Below are 12,204 nucleotides of genomic sequence, written 5' to 3' on the forward strand. Positions count from 1 at the left end.
TTCTCCTCTTGTTCAGTAATGTATACTGTGCTGTTACTCAAGTTAAAGAGCTGATATGCCCCACAGCAACAGGTTAGGTTCCACATCCTGAAGTAAAGACAAAGCTGATGTGATCAGTCACTGCCACTCGTAGCCATGACTCCTCTGCTGTAAATTGCCATCGTCTCCTTCTTAAATGTTCTCTCGCCACCTGCTGCCCGTCTGTGAGCAGTTCATCAGATCATGTTTGTTTTAAATGCCACGCCCTTTGGAACCAGCCTCCAGCTCCATTACACTGGATTACACAATTAAAACAGGCATTTGAGCTTTTTTTTATGTATCTTTTTTTTTATTATTGTGTAAGACACTGTAACGTCATTCCTGAAAGAGGAAACACACGATTTTGGTTCATAGCACATTAGTGCCTGGTGAGACAAAAAAAAAAAGAAGAAAAACATCATTAAGACTACATCAACAAAAAAAAATTACAAATCATGGAAGCAAACAATATAAACAATATCTTATATATAAAACATAGCAGGCATAATAAATATGACACAAACAAAAAACTAAAAGTAAACAGAGTTAACCTATTTGGTTTGGGCATTTTTTTGGAGTACGAATAATAATACATGTTCTGAGAAGCTTTTTTATTAATCTCCTGGACTAAAGCTCTGCAGTCACTCATTAAAGAAAAGATCCACCTCAAACCTTTTCTTCAAGCTCCTAATGTTACTATCAGAAATTGGCTTTTTCCATCAGCTCACTCTCTTTTGTGTCTCAAGCAATACTACGTATAGTGCAGAAAATACATTAAAACGGCTTTAATTACTCAGTTTTAGTCATTAGTCCAACGTACTAATTGAAAAAAAAATGAACAGCAAAGAAAGAAGTCTTTTGAAGCAGCTTTTTAATGAGCTGAAATCTGATTGGCTGCACTGTGCCACTGGATTTTTCCTTTTTTTTTTTTTTTTGCTTGGCTACACAGGCCTCCCAAACTTTGGGTGTGATAGTGTATTCACAGGAGATGGAGATATGTATTGGTTCAGTCAGGAATCGAGGAGCACGTATCATTCGAACACATTCATTCACACACACGTCCGTCTGTACACAAACAACAAATAATCGTATGACTGTAAATTCACCCTTTAGTGATTCTTCTATTTAACAAATATAACTGTGCAATTATTTCTTTCTTTTGTTGAAGCAAACCAAGAGTAGTACAAGCGTCAGGAGGTCGTCTTTGGTGCTGCTTTGGTTTCAGCCACGAGCAAAAAAGACTTACTGTCCCTCTCTTCCACTCATGAGAAATAGTAAGAAAAGCATTCAGCTCCTCCCGTGTGGAGTGCAGGGATGAGGTTGTTAGACCTCTGCCCTGAGGCCTCCTCTCTGCAGGGCAGCACGTCCACTCTTTGCACCTTCCTCCCAGTCCACCTGCAGTTTTCCAGCCCCATAATGCTACTTCTGTTGCAAAGTGCAAGCAGTTAATGTCTCTCTGCCTCTCCCTTCTGTTTGAGGAACACAGAAACCAATGCCATAGCCAAAAAAAAAAAAGAAAAAAAAAAAAGAGATTGCTGATGAGCAAATGTAAAGATGTTGCAGTCACTGACCAAAAAGCAACAGGAAGGGAGAGGACAGTACGAGAGGGAGTGCATCTGTGTCTCAAGAAATTCAGTCCATTCAGAAAACCAGTGTTGTTCCTCTTAAAGTCTGTACGCCACTGGTCAGCTGTTTCAAGAGTGGTCACACCTCCCTGGAAAAGAATGAATAAGATTAATACACATTCTGATCTGAACATAAAAGAAAATGACAGACTGATATTCTAGATGGAATGACTTACGATGCTGTCAGCGTGGAGTTGAGGACGAGAGTGGTGCGTATCCTGTACAGCTGAGCTAGTGTCAGCTTCTTGTGCTGCTGGGTTGGAGATTTCCTCTTTTTAGGTGACGTTTTCCCCAGATCATTGCTCACCACTGACTCGCATTTCTTATCTATGCAGCCAGGTGGAGCCATTACCTCATCTGAGCTGTTCCTCAGAAGCTCATTACCCTCATAAGGACCAGCAGGCTCCCCGTGGCAGTACTGAGCCTTTGCCCGGCTCAGGCTGGCCTGGAGTTTGTCAGAGGGCATGCTCATGCTCAAGCAGTCGTCTGACTGGTTAAGGTTGCTGGAAAACAGCTCCATGCCATTCAGCTGTAGCTCTGACAGGCTCTTGCTGTGTGCCAGCGAGGACATGTCCGTGTCCCCACAATTTGATGCCTGGGCCTCAGAGTTGAGTGAGTGTGTGTGAGATACAGGGTTTTCTTCATGGAAGTGCCGCAGGAGGTTGTCCTCAGAGCGAGATAAAGTCAGAGAGGACAGCCTCTGCAGGCAGTGATGTCTCGACTGAACGTGAGGCCGCCGGCGGGGTTTACATGACTGAACTACTGACAACTGGGACCCCAGAGATGCACACTCATCCTCTTCTTTCTCCTCCTCTTTCTCTTCTTCGACCTGTATTTCTGCCTCTACACGCTCCTCCTGACCCTCCCGGTCTATCTCTTCCTCCTCGGTCTCCTCTCCTTCACTGTGGCTGGGCTGTGGCTGCAGCTCTTGTATCAAGGATTCAGGGGAGAGGGTACCATATGCGCTGTCCCTGGAGAGAGACTGATACTGAGCGTTCAGCTCCTCGCTGTCAGGCCCTACCTCCTGACTGTGACCAGAGTTAACAATGGGAGGGTCTTTGTCAGTGCTTCCCTCGTGGTTTAAGTTGGAGGAGGAAGATTGTTGGTGCTCGACTGGCTCATCAACATCCATCACTGACAGAGTCTCAGTGGAACCATCTGATTGGCTGAAAGGAGAGGTTTATTTTTTGATTAACTGATCTTTAAAGGTATTGCTGACTTCAACATTTTAAGTCTAAACTTTGTCAAGAAAATAAGCAGTTGTTTCACTTTCAAATGAATTTCCAATCACAGAATTTCGATTTTCACTGAATTAGTTATCTATCACAGTTCAACTGTACGATGTACTACCTTGAGTTCAGCTGGTCTTTATGCTGCAGAACAGGGGAACTTGTAGTGGAGTTGCTACTCTCATCTTCCTCCTCATCCTCCTCGACCTCCGTCCGTCTCTTTCGAATGTCCTGCTGTCGGAGGTCCTCCTCGGCGCGAAGCCTCTGCAGCTGGTTCTGAAGCGCAACAACACATCCATATTACAAAGTAATCGCAGCATCTTATGAAAGATGCTGAGATATCAGTGCGGACGCTGTCAGAGAACTTATGTGAGAGGAGCTGCCTCTCATACCTGGACGTTACAGATTGCATCTATCCAGCTTCTCCCCTGGGTGGCGCTGTTGGCCTGGAAAGTGTAGGCTGCCACTGCACTTTTGAACTCATTGAGGTAGATAAGGATGAATGATCCTAAGGAGACAAAAAAAAAGAAAGAAAGAGGATTATTCATTTTTACAGCTTGTGCTGACAAACACTTGGATGTTGCACCTTCTAAAGCGTCATGATTTCCTACTTTCCTTTGTTTCACATTCATAGACAAAACAGGCCATATCAAATTAGGAGTTAGGAGGAAATTAGGAGGAAATCTACTTCAAAGCACTCACCAGGGTCTTTGAGCTCCTTACAGACGACATTGTGAATGAGAAGAGGCTGGCGGATAATTTTAACCATTCTCTTTACAGGTTTGGTTATTAGCAGCAGGTCAGTAAACAGAAAGCAGTAGACATCCATCTGCGGGGGAAATAAACATTTTAGACAGGACATGAATATTTTTTATGAGAAAACAGTGAAGTTGGAGTCTCTTTACACTTGGAGGAAAAACCAGGTGTAGCTAAGTTGGGTAAAAAGATAAGAGCTTGTTGTGTGTTTACAAGCAAGCATGCAGCTCAGTCTTACCCTACTATCTTTGCCCTCCTTCATCCGCAGCACTCCCTCCAAATGCAGCTGTCGAGTCTCCTCCGGTGATGTTCCTCTCATGGGAGCCATAAGATCAAAGCGGTTGTACTCTTTGAGGATCTGAGGGGGGCATAAAAGCGTGAAGCTCGATTTCACATGAGTTTTCATATCTGAAAAAAATGTGTTACCCATAAATCGTGTCTTGCCTTCTCTACTTCTTCACTGCTGCCCTCCACAGCCTCATAGGAGTCGATACGCGCAGAGATGGCGGCCAGCCTCTGCTGCTCCTGACGCTGTCGCATCTGGGAGTCTACGCTGTTGATGAAGCCTTCCACTGTACCCACCTGGAAGAGGAAAAACACGCAATAACACTCTTGGTCACATGTCTGGCAGAGCAGAAAACAGCCATGCTTGAGTGTCAGTTGGAAAAGTGGCACATTTTTAACATCCCTACCATGCTGCTGAGGATCTCGCGGGCTAACGGTTCATCAGTCTTCTTCAATACACTTTTCAGCAGGAGGGGATATTTAGTTAGTCTTTGATGAGGCTTTGCCAACATGTCAGCCAGCTTCAGTCGGTTACACTGTTTATTGGTCTCTGCCCACTGAGTAGAGACAAACAAAGACAGGAAGTCAAGGCCCAGATGAGACAGAAAAAAAAAAGGTTGAGGATAAGTGTGTCAGGACATGGTGTGCTGCAGGAATCTTGGATCAGTTTTATGGTGAGAGAGCAGAGAGAACTGACCGTGACGTACGTCCTGAAGAGCTCATTGTCCCTGAGAAGCGAGCGCATGTACTCCATACAGCCCTCCTCCTCCATGCAGTAACGGATGTAGGGCTGGAACCTGAAGCCAAACTGAGATCACAAACAGAGACATCCATCAGAGATATTACCTTCCACAGCCAGTTAAACCCATTTTTGTTGTCCGTGCAGTCCTATTAAACGCTATCATTCTGTGGAAGTACAACTGACCATCATGAAGCCATCGTAGAGGTGCGTGGGGTCGAGCAGGGCCCGGGCCTCTCTGGCCTTCTCCAGGACAGGCAGCATGACCTGGTTCCACAGTGAGGTGTGGAGGCGAACTATCTCCTGAATGTTGCTGAACAGCTTGATGGGCTCCACCTCTGTAAGCAAGCCACTCTCCTGCAGGTTCAGCAGCCCACTCAGAAACAGCTGCAGAGGGTGAAACAACAGCTTGAGATAAAAAATTTAAAAAACACTCCAAGATGGCAGTGAGGTATCAAACCTAATGGTTGACTTTCTCAGCAAGCTGCTTAAAGGACAACAATAAAGGCTTTTCTCAACAAGAAGTTCCCTGTGAGTCTTATCTGTCAGAGTACAGAAGCCATTTGTTCTTACACAACCAACAGCAATATGTGTTCTTTAGGTGCATGTCAGTGGTAGCTCTTACATCAGTGATGACTCGGAGTTTCTTAATGTAGGTGGCTTCTGTGTGCAGCAGCTCCCATATAGCCTCCTGCTGGTGGAACTGTCGCCTGGTCAACGTCTGTACAAACACAAAAATACTTGTAAGTGTGACAAATACATTCCCACATTCCCTGTAGAGTACAGGAAGCCTTTTTTGCAGCCTCTTTGACCATTGCATGGTTTGTATTTTGATTTTCAAACCCTGCTTCTGTTTTTTAACTTAATTTTTAATAAATCAATAATAGGAAGAAAAATATGTGCTCTTGTTCATCTGAGATTGTAATTATCAGACTTTAGGACCTGGTGAGGGCACATATATCATAAATATATATTGCTTTATATCTTGGTATGTAAAAGTTTAAAATTTAAAAGTTAAACGCTGCTTTTTTTGCCCTTTCTTTTTCACATTACTAGTTTGGTGTGAAAGAGTGGCACTATGGCACTACATAGCGAGACTACAAATGACAATTCTTTATGTAACGCTTTGTGATGTAGACTCCAGATTTAGATTAGATCAGAACTTAGCATCTTTGTAGATTCAGTAAAGTATGAAGGTCACCATCACATGCTGCTGTAGCATGTCCTACTAATTCCTTCAAGAATGGGTCATAAAAATAAAGACAACTTGCTGCCAATATTCTTCATTTCGCCATTAAACTCCCTCTACAAACTGCATTACTGGGAAGTTTTCAGCAATCTGATCAGGAACATGGATTATGTAACTAACCTTCAGAGATGAAGGTACAGTCACAGGGATAATAAAGCAGCTGAGCAATGAGCTGATTATTCGTGTACACATTAACAGGTGGGAGTCTGTGATAGACATTATCATTTAAAAAGGCATTTACAGCTCCTCACGGCAGGCTGAGAGTGAAATGCTTTATGGGCTTTATTACAGGAATAAAGGCAACAGGGAAAGTGTGACGAAGCAAACTGATAAGGCTGTTAGAATCAGGCACAGAGGGAGTAGAATGTCAGCATGCTTTTGGAAAATCATGTGGTGATCATAGAACAATTATTTTGCAGCAGAGGTCGGAAAACTTTTATGTTGCTGCTAGTTTCCTACCAGTAGTAGTTAATTGTCTATGTACACCCTGTAGGTCTAAAATGAGTGTGTTCTGTGTGCACTGTACCTCTGAGTTGTCCAGCAGCGTCTGCCAGCTGTCCTCCAGGACTAGGTTGGTCTCCTCCTCCTCCTCCCAGGAGTCCTGGTGGAAGGAGAGCTGCCTCGGCACCTTGGGCAGCCCAAACAGGGTGTAGGAGTGGAGCTTGCTCTGGAGCTGCTCCAGACGATCCACCTCCTGTGACAAGATAGTTTTGAAAGTGGGTTCTAATTAGTTTGGACAGCATGAGAGCGTTGGTTTCTGTGTGGCTGTTTATTGTCACATTCAAACTGTAAGAGGGGTCCCTGTATTAATAGCAAACAAACACTATCCTCATTGGTGCCTTGATATTTAAATCCAGCAGTTGCTGCTATTCAGGTCTTTGTTCAAGCTGGCAGGCTTTACGTAGTTATGAAAATGAGCTCAGTGCATTGAGACCAGTTTAACAATAGAGGACAGGGGAGTGGGGGGCAAGAGCTACAGCACAGTGGAGAGAAATGAAGCAGGGGTTTATGGCTCATTAAACCCTCTGAGAAACACTAATGGTAAGAAATACATTTAAGAGCAGTGTGATCATTTCAGGACTCATTCATCAGGTGACTGATGGTTATTTAATTCTTCCATATGGAGGGTGATAGAGGTCCAGGTTCTGTTGCAGGATCTCTGGCCTTGAGTTAAGTGGGACAGAAAGGTTGAATAGAGTTGAGCCTGGAATTGACAGGTGACTGACAGATAGTGTCTCAATATGACATCTGCTACTGTGCAGGATGTGACCTCAGGGAGGAGGATACAATGGCAGTGTGTTCGTGGGCGTGTGCCTGCACTTTATCAGAATCAAAGCCCATTATAATTGTGGAAAATGATGAAAGTAAAGCTAAAATGAAGGGTATGACTTTGTTTTTTTCTTACACTCCAATCAGTGTTACATTTGAAACAAACCAGGTAAGCTGCATTTTAACTATATAAAAATACTGTAACATATTTGTCCCAAATGTAAAACTCTTACTTTTTTTTGTTTTTTAAAACTAAGAAACAGAGAAACCACAAAGTTTTCCCTCCACCTGCTCATTTCCAGATCTGCTGGGAGGAAAGTATGCAAGCCAACAAGTCAGGAGACTTAAGGGAAATGACTTCACCAGGACTGGTGGAATATGGCCCTCTGACCTCCTCCCACTGCTACCGTTTTGTTTGTTTTTAAATGCTTAATGTGAGACACGGCTGGGCACCAAGCCTGCTCCCTACAGCTTTTGCAATGTATTCACAGCCAAAAGAAAGTCTGCCACTTTGTTTGAAATAGAAGTCACACCCTCTTGCATGTGATGGCCTCTGCATGTGCAGTGTTACCTTGCCGAAGGCCCCTGCTCCAGCGTTGGAACTGAACAAGACGCTGAAGCGGCTGGCGGCGCGGTTCTTCCAGCTGTCGGGCCCAGCCCCGACGCTGGGCAGAGAGCCACCCATCTGTCCAAGGGAATCCGGGGTTGGAATGTTGGTCTCCCCCAGGAACTCTGTCATGTTCTTCCTCCGTCGCGCCTGACCCTGCAAGTCACAGAGCACAGATGGAATTAATGTGATGTACAGTAGAAGGAACAAAACAGAAAATGAAAGAGCAGGCATACTGTCGTGTGTGATTTTGTCAACTCAGGGGAAACACAATCGATGGAAAGAGACAGTGGCGGAATGAAAGAAATATACAAAGACAGGATAAGCAGGAAATCAGAGGGGAATTCTGGGCAAGGGATGACATCAACAGGAACGTTACAACTATCCTAATGGTCGGACAAAAACAGGAGGGGGAAGGACTGCCACTTCCTCACAGTGAATGCTCATGACATCACAAGGAGCAGGCGGGAGGTTGTTCCATAAGAACAGACGGTCCGAGTCTGGCCATTGTTCCCTGACCATTGTTACCCTGTCAGCAGGCCCTGCTGCGCAGCCTCGCTCCTGCAATCTCTGTTCACTTTACGAGCCGCGGCAAAGCAAACAAACAGGGGCCACCTCAGTATCTGAGGAAGCAGTTGTTTTTGTCGTTGGAGTGTCAGTGCTGAGGAATCTGCTGTTGGGGAGTCAGTGAGAGACAGGCCACTGAACCCCCCCCCTCCATCAAACACAGTGACACAGAACTTACATTCCTGGACACTGACACTGTTGCTGAAACTGACCGGCCATTCCAACAAAATTCTTTGACTGATCACCCCCCCCCCCCCCCCCCCCCCCCCCCACACACACACACACACACACACACCCCCACCCAACCCAACCCAACCACACAGAGGCGCACACACACGCACACACACAAACACCGGGAAGTCAAAACACTTATGCCCAAAGCAGTTGGATATCACAAAGAACACAAGGTGTATATGTCTGGTTTCAGCAACACAGTCAGACACTGCAAAAAGCTTTTTTTTGTTTAGTCAAAACAACGTCTGCAGCTCAGACTTCATCAAGATTTCATCAAGATTTCATTAAGCTGCAGCTAAGAATTCATCTGCAAAAGATTTTCAGCGTTTTGGCTGTGAAAAGGAAATCACTTCACTGTCATGAGTGAACACAGTCCAGTCTTTAAAGAAGCCAGAAGATTGTTTAGCATTACAGATCATTAATTCAGTTTACTGACAAACCAGATGGTAGAAACTTTTGCATTAACTCCTCTCCTCCATAATTTGAACCATCTTTATGGAGACATTTCTAATAAATAAATAAAAAAGTTGTAGAAGTATGTGTTACAGAATTAAATGTAAATAAAAGATGGATGACACAGAATACCATTTTAGGAGGATAGTCCCCACACCATTATGGAACCACTTAAGAAGATAGAGGCTCACAAGTGGCCCGTGCACTTTGGCATAACGTGTAAATCTGAATGGGGGGGGGTCACCAGAATCTGAAGCAGGTTGTAGTCCTTTATCTTCAAGAAAGGATACCAAAGAAAGCAGCAACTTCACTGGAAAGAGACAAGTTGGCTTTAAAGCAAAAACTGCAGCGAAAGAGAAACAGTTTAAGTGAATGAAAGGGAAAGAGTCACTTTGGATTTTTCTTTTTTTGTCCAAATAGTCAAGGACACAGATGTTTGAAGGTGTTGAGTCCACATGGTCAAACAGGGAAAGTCTGGACCCTGTGCTATTGAACACACACTACTGAGCAAACAGAAACCAGTCCAACACATTTAAAATGAAAAAGAACACTTAACATGAGAAAGCTTTCCAGCAATCTAAATCTCGCCTTAAGAAAGCTGATTATCCTTAAAAACGCTAACAAAAGACGAGCTTCTCACAGACGAAAGCAACACCAGGAATTTGTCTTTGATTTTAAAAAGTCAAGTGTAAAAAAGTATCAGCAGTTTCCCACCATAGTGACAGTGCTCACCATTGAAGCCAGAGGCATGTCAAACGTAACAAAAACCATCCTAATCCTTCAGCTGGATTCATGGACCACAGCCCATTCTGGAGCCAGCTGCCGCTTTCTGTCAACTTCTTGCCTCCTCTTTTTCCACTTCCACTGGTGAAACACACATCCACACCGCTCTGTCCACTCTGAGTTTTGATGCGTTTTTATTCCTACCAACGCTTCACTGGACCACTGGGTTTTGAAATGACCCCCTCCGGCTGACAGGGTCCAGCTAGTTCGCCTCGTCCTGCTGTGCACTGACTGTAGCTCCTCCCTGAGCCCCGATGTATCTGTGTTGTGTCCTGCTGTCCAAACAGTCAGCAGTGAGACCTACTCACTGAGGCAGCCAGCCTGCTTACATTTCATACAGACACTGGCCTGAAGTCATAGCAACCAGAACCAGCCTCATTGTGTAGGGCAGGAAAGAGGAGGCACAAGAGGTGGTCGATCTGAATATTTGGAGGTGGAGTCAGCGTGACAGCTTGCAGGGAGCTCCCTGGTTCAAAGTGGCATCCTGGTGCTTGTGAGGATGACAAATGCTTTGTAGGTCAGCCTCAACAGGGAAACAAACCTCTCGCAGTTGTACAGCTGACCAGTTTTTCAAAATCAGCTTTTCTTACAAGCAATTAGCTAAATAGTACAGGAAGATGATAGGGTGGACATTTCTATTTTACTTTTGCTTGGAAAAAAAGCTTCTTTGTTATGTTCAGTCACTATTTTGCTTGGAGACCTTTGACCAATGCCATGCTAGATGGCAAAAACAAGGAAAGAATTTTCCAAAATAATGGCCAAACGGGAAATCCCCTTTGTGTACTTGTCTCAGCACATTTAATAGGCTGCTTATGTTCAGCAGATAAGCAAAAGAAAGCACATGCCTGCTCCTTCAGGAGCAGCCAAAAAGTCTGACAACCTTCCAGAGCTGAAACTAGTAGATATAAACTAATAAGTTAGCAATAGATAATAAAAAAAATATTGTAAGTCACTAACATAAACATGTATATTCTTCGAGTATATTTCTTCAGGTCAGTACGTTGCCAGATAACTCTTCAGTCTAAGCAAATGTAGCCTCACAGCAAACATTAAGCTCCTCTATTCATGTCTGCCTAGCTCATTATGTTTACAAGGTTTCCCTTGTGTCCACTGTGTAAACCTGTCAGTCAGAGCACTGGGCAGCAGGACCCTGAGCTTTCTTCATTGTAAAGCAACCCCCACTTTGGGAACTGCGACTTGTGCAGCAAGTCTAGTGGGGGGCAAGTCAGGTTAATGATATCAAACCACAGTGGATAAAGCCTTATCTTATCTACTGGGGTTTGTAGCATTAACCTTGGCCTGGAAAAGGGAACTTTTTTTAAAAAAAAGAAAGAAACTAACCCCCCTCATTTGGGGTTTCCCTTGCTGCTTACTACACCCCCACACCCCTTGCTACAGCCTTTATGGTAGTCAACTGATAACGACTCCCCTTGATCAGGTGGGTTGATTAACGATGGGAAAACAGTGGGACACTGACCTTCCTGAAAGTTTGGACACACACCAACCCGGGCAAACACACATGCACGCGTCATGTGTGCATAACTGGGAAATAGAAACTACAAGAATCCCCGGCGGTCAACATACGCTGCATGTTTTAGGGACACCTCAGTTCAAGCCTGTGACAAGCACAACAGTGGCATGAACGGAAGCTCAGCCTGAGGTGAGAGCTGCTGCAAAGTCAGAATGTTGCTCCTGATACTTAACCTTCAGCCAACAATCAAACAATCAGAAAACAAATACAATCAGCTCTCGGCTTTCATTGTAAAACAGTCTTGTTTTGTCTCTAAAGTCATACAACAGTGACAAAACACCCAATATAAATTTCCTACAAAACAAGATGGTGTCTTCACAGGTTTCAACAAACAGTTCAAAACCTAAAGATATATAGCTTACCATCATGTGTTCACTTCTTGAAACCATTAATTGGCATTATTGCAAAGCCTGGGAAAGAAATATCACAAAAATAAAATCTTACATAATCACTGGTAGGTCCACAAACCTCTCACCTGACAGTCACTTGTTGTCGGCCTTCTGTCAGGAGGCGGCGACTCTGGAATCTCTGTGTCCACATGCAGCAGGTCCCAGCTGTGCCAGGATGACAGGCGACCAAAACGAACCATTTTCCACAGGAAAACAGAAAATCCCCCAAACCAAAGAATAATATATATTTTTAAAAAGTCTGAATAATCAAAAGCACAAAGGAAACTCCGCAACTCAGGGGAAATCCATCTCCAGGAGACCAAGGTTCAGACAGAAGTGGAGAGCACAGTGAAACATCGCTGTTGCTCCGCTTGTGTGTCTGCCTGCCTGCCTACCTGATCCTGCAGTTAAGGTGTGCTGCAGGTCAATGGTCAAATAAACAACAATCAGAAAGGCGTGAGTTCACCCTG

At 44.3% G+C, this 12,204-nt stretch overlaps 1 protein-coding gene across 6 annotated transcripts in view; it reads right to left on the bottom strand.

The window, feature by feature from the left end:
- Nucleotides 1-324: 324 nt before the first annotated feature.
- Nucleotides 325-12,204, bottom strand: part of plekhg5b (pleckstrin homology domain containing, family G (with RhoGef domain) member 5b) — a 73,847-nt gene continuing 61,967 nt past the window's right edge. For 5 of the 6 annotated variants that reach the window (XM_072366825.1, XM_072366828.1, XM_072366830.1 and 2 more), the window contains 13 exons: nucleotides 7,742-7,933; nucleotides 6,428-6,595; nucleotides 5,278-5,373; nucleotides 4,839-5,039; nucleotides 4,611-4,721; nucleotides 4,321-4,470; nucleotides 4,073-4,210; nucleotides 3,867-3,986; nucleotides 3,575-3,701; nucleotides 3,265-3,380; nucleotides 2,994-3,148; nucleotides 1,820-2,809; nucleotides 325-1,732 (listed from right to left, as the gene is read on the bottom strand). In XM_072366825.1, coding sequence (XP_072222926.1) covers nucleotides 1,723-1,732; nucleotides 1,820-2,809; nucleotides 2,994-3,148; nucleotides 3,265-3,380; nucleotides 3,575-3,701; nucleotides 3,867-3,986; nucleotides 4,073-4,210; nucleotides 4,321-4,470; nucleotides 4,611-4,721; nucleotides 4,839-5,039; nucleotides 5,278-5,373; nucleotides 6,428-6,595; nucleotides 7,742-7,933 — 2,574 coding nt within the window. In that variant the 3' untranslated portion in view covers nucleotides 325-1,722. Of the gene's footprint in view, nucleotides 1,733-1,815; nucleotides 2,810-2,993; nucleotides 3,149-3,264; nucleotides 3,381-3,574; nucleotides 3,702-3,866; nucleotides 3,987-4,072; nucleotides 4,211-4,320; nucleotides 4,471-4,610; nucleotides 4,722-4,838; nucleotides 5,040-5,277; nucleotides 5,374-6,427; nucleotides 6,596-7,741; nucleotides 7,934-12,204 lie in introns of those variants that run through there. The other variant, XM_072366826.1, reaches the window with a different exon arrangement.

This window comes from Leuresthes tenuis, unplaced genomic scaffold, assembly GCF_036924035.1.
Source record: "Leuresthes tenuis unplaced genomic scaffold, fLeuTen1.0.hap1 SCAF_16, whole genome shotgun sequence".
Classification (NCBI taxonomy): Eukaryota; Metazoa; Chordata; class Actinopteri; order Atheriniformes; family Atherinopsidae; genus Leuresthes; species Leuresthes tenuis.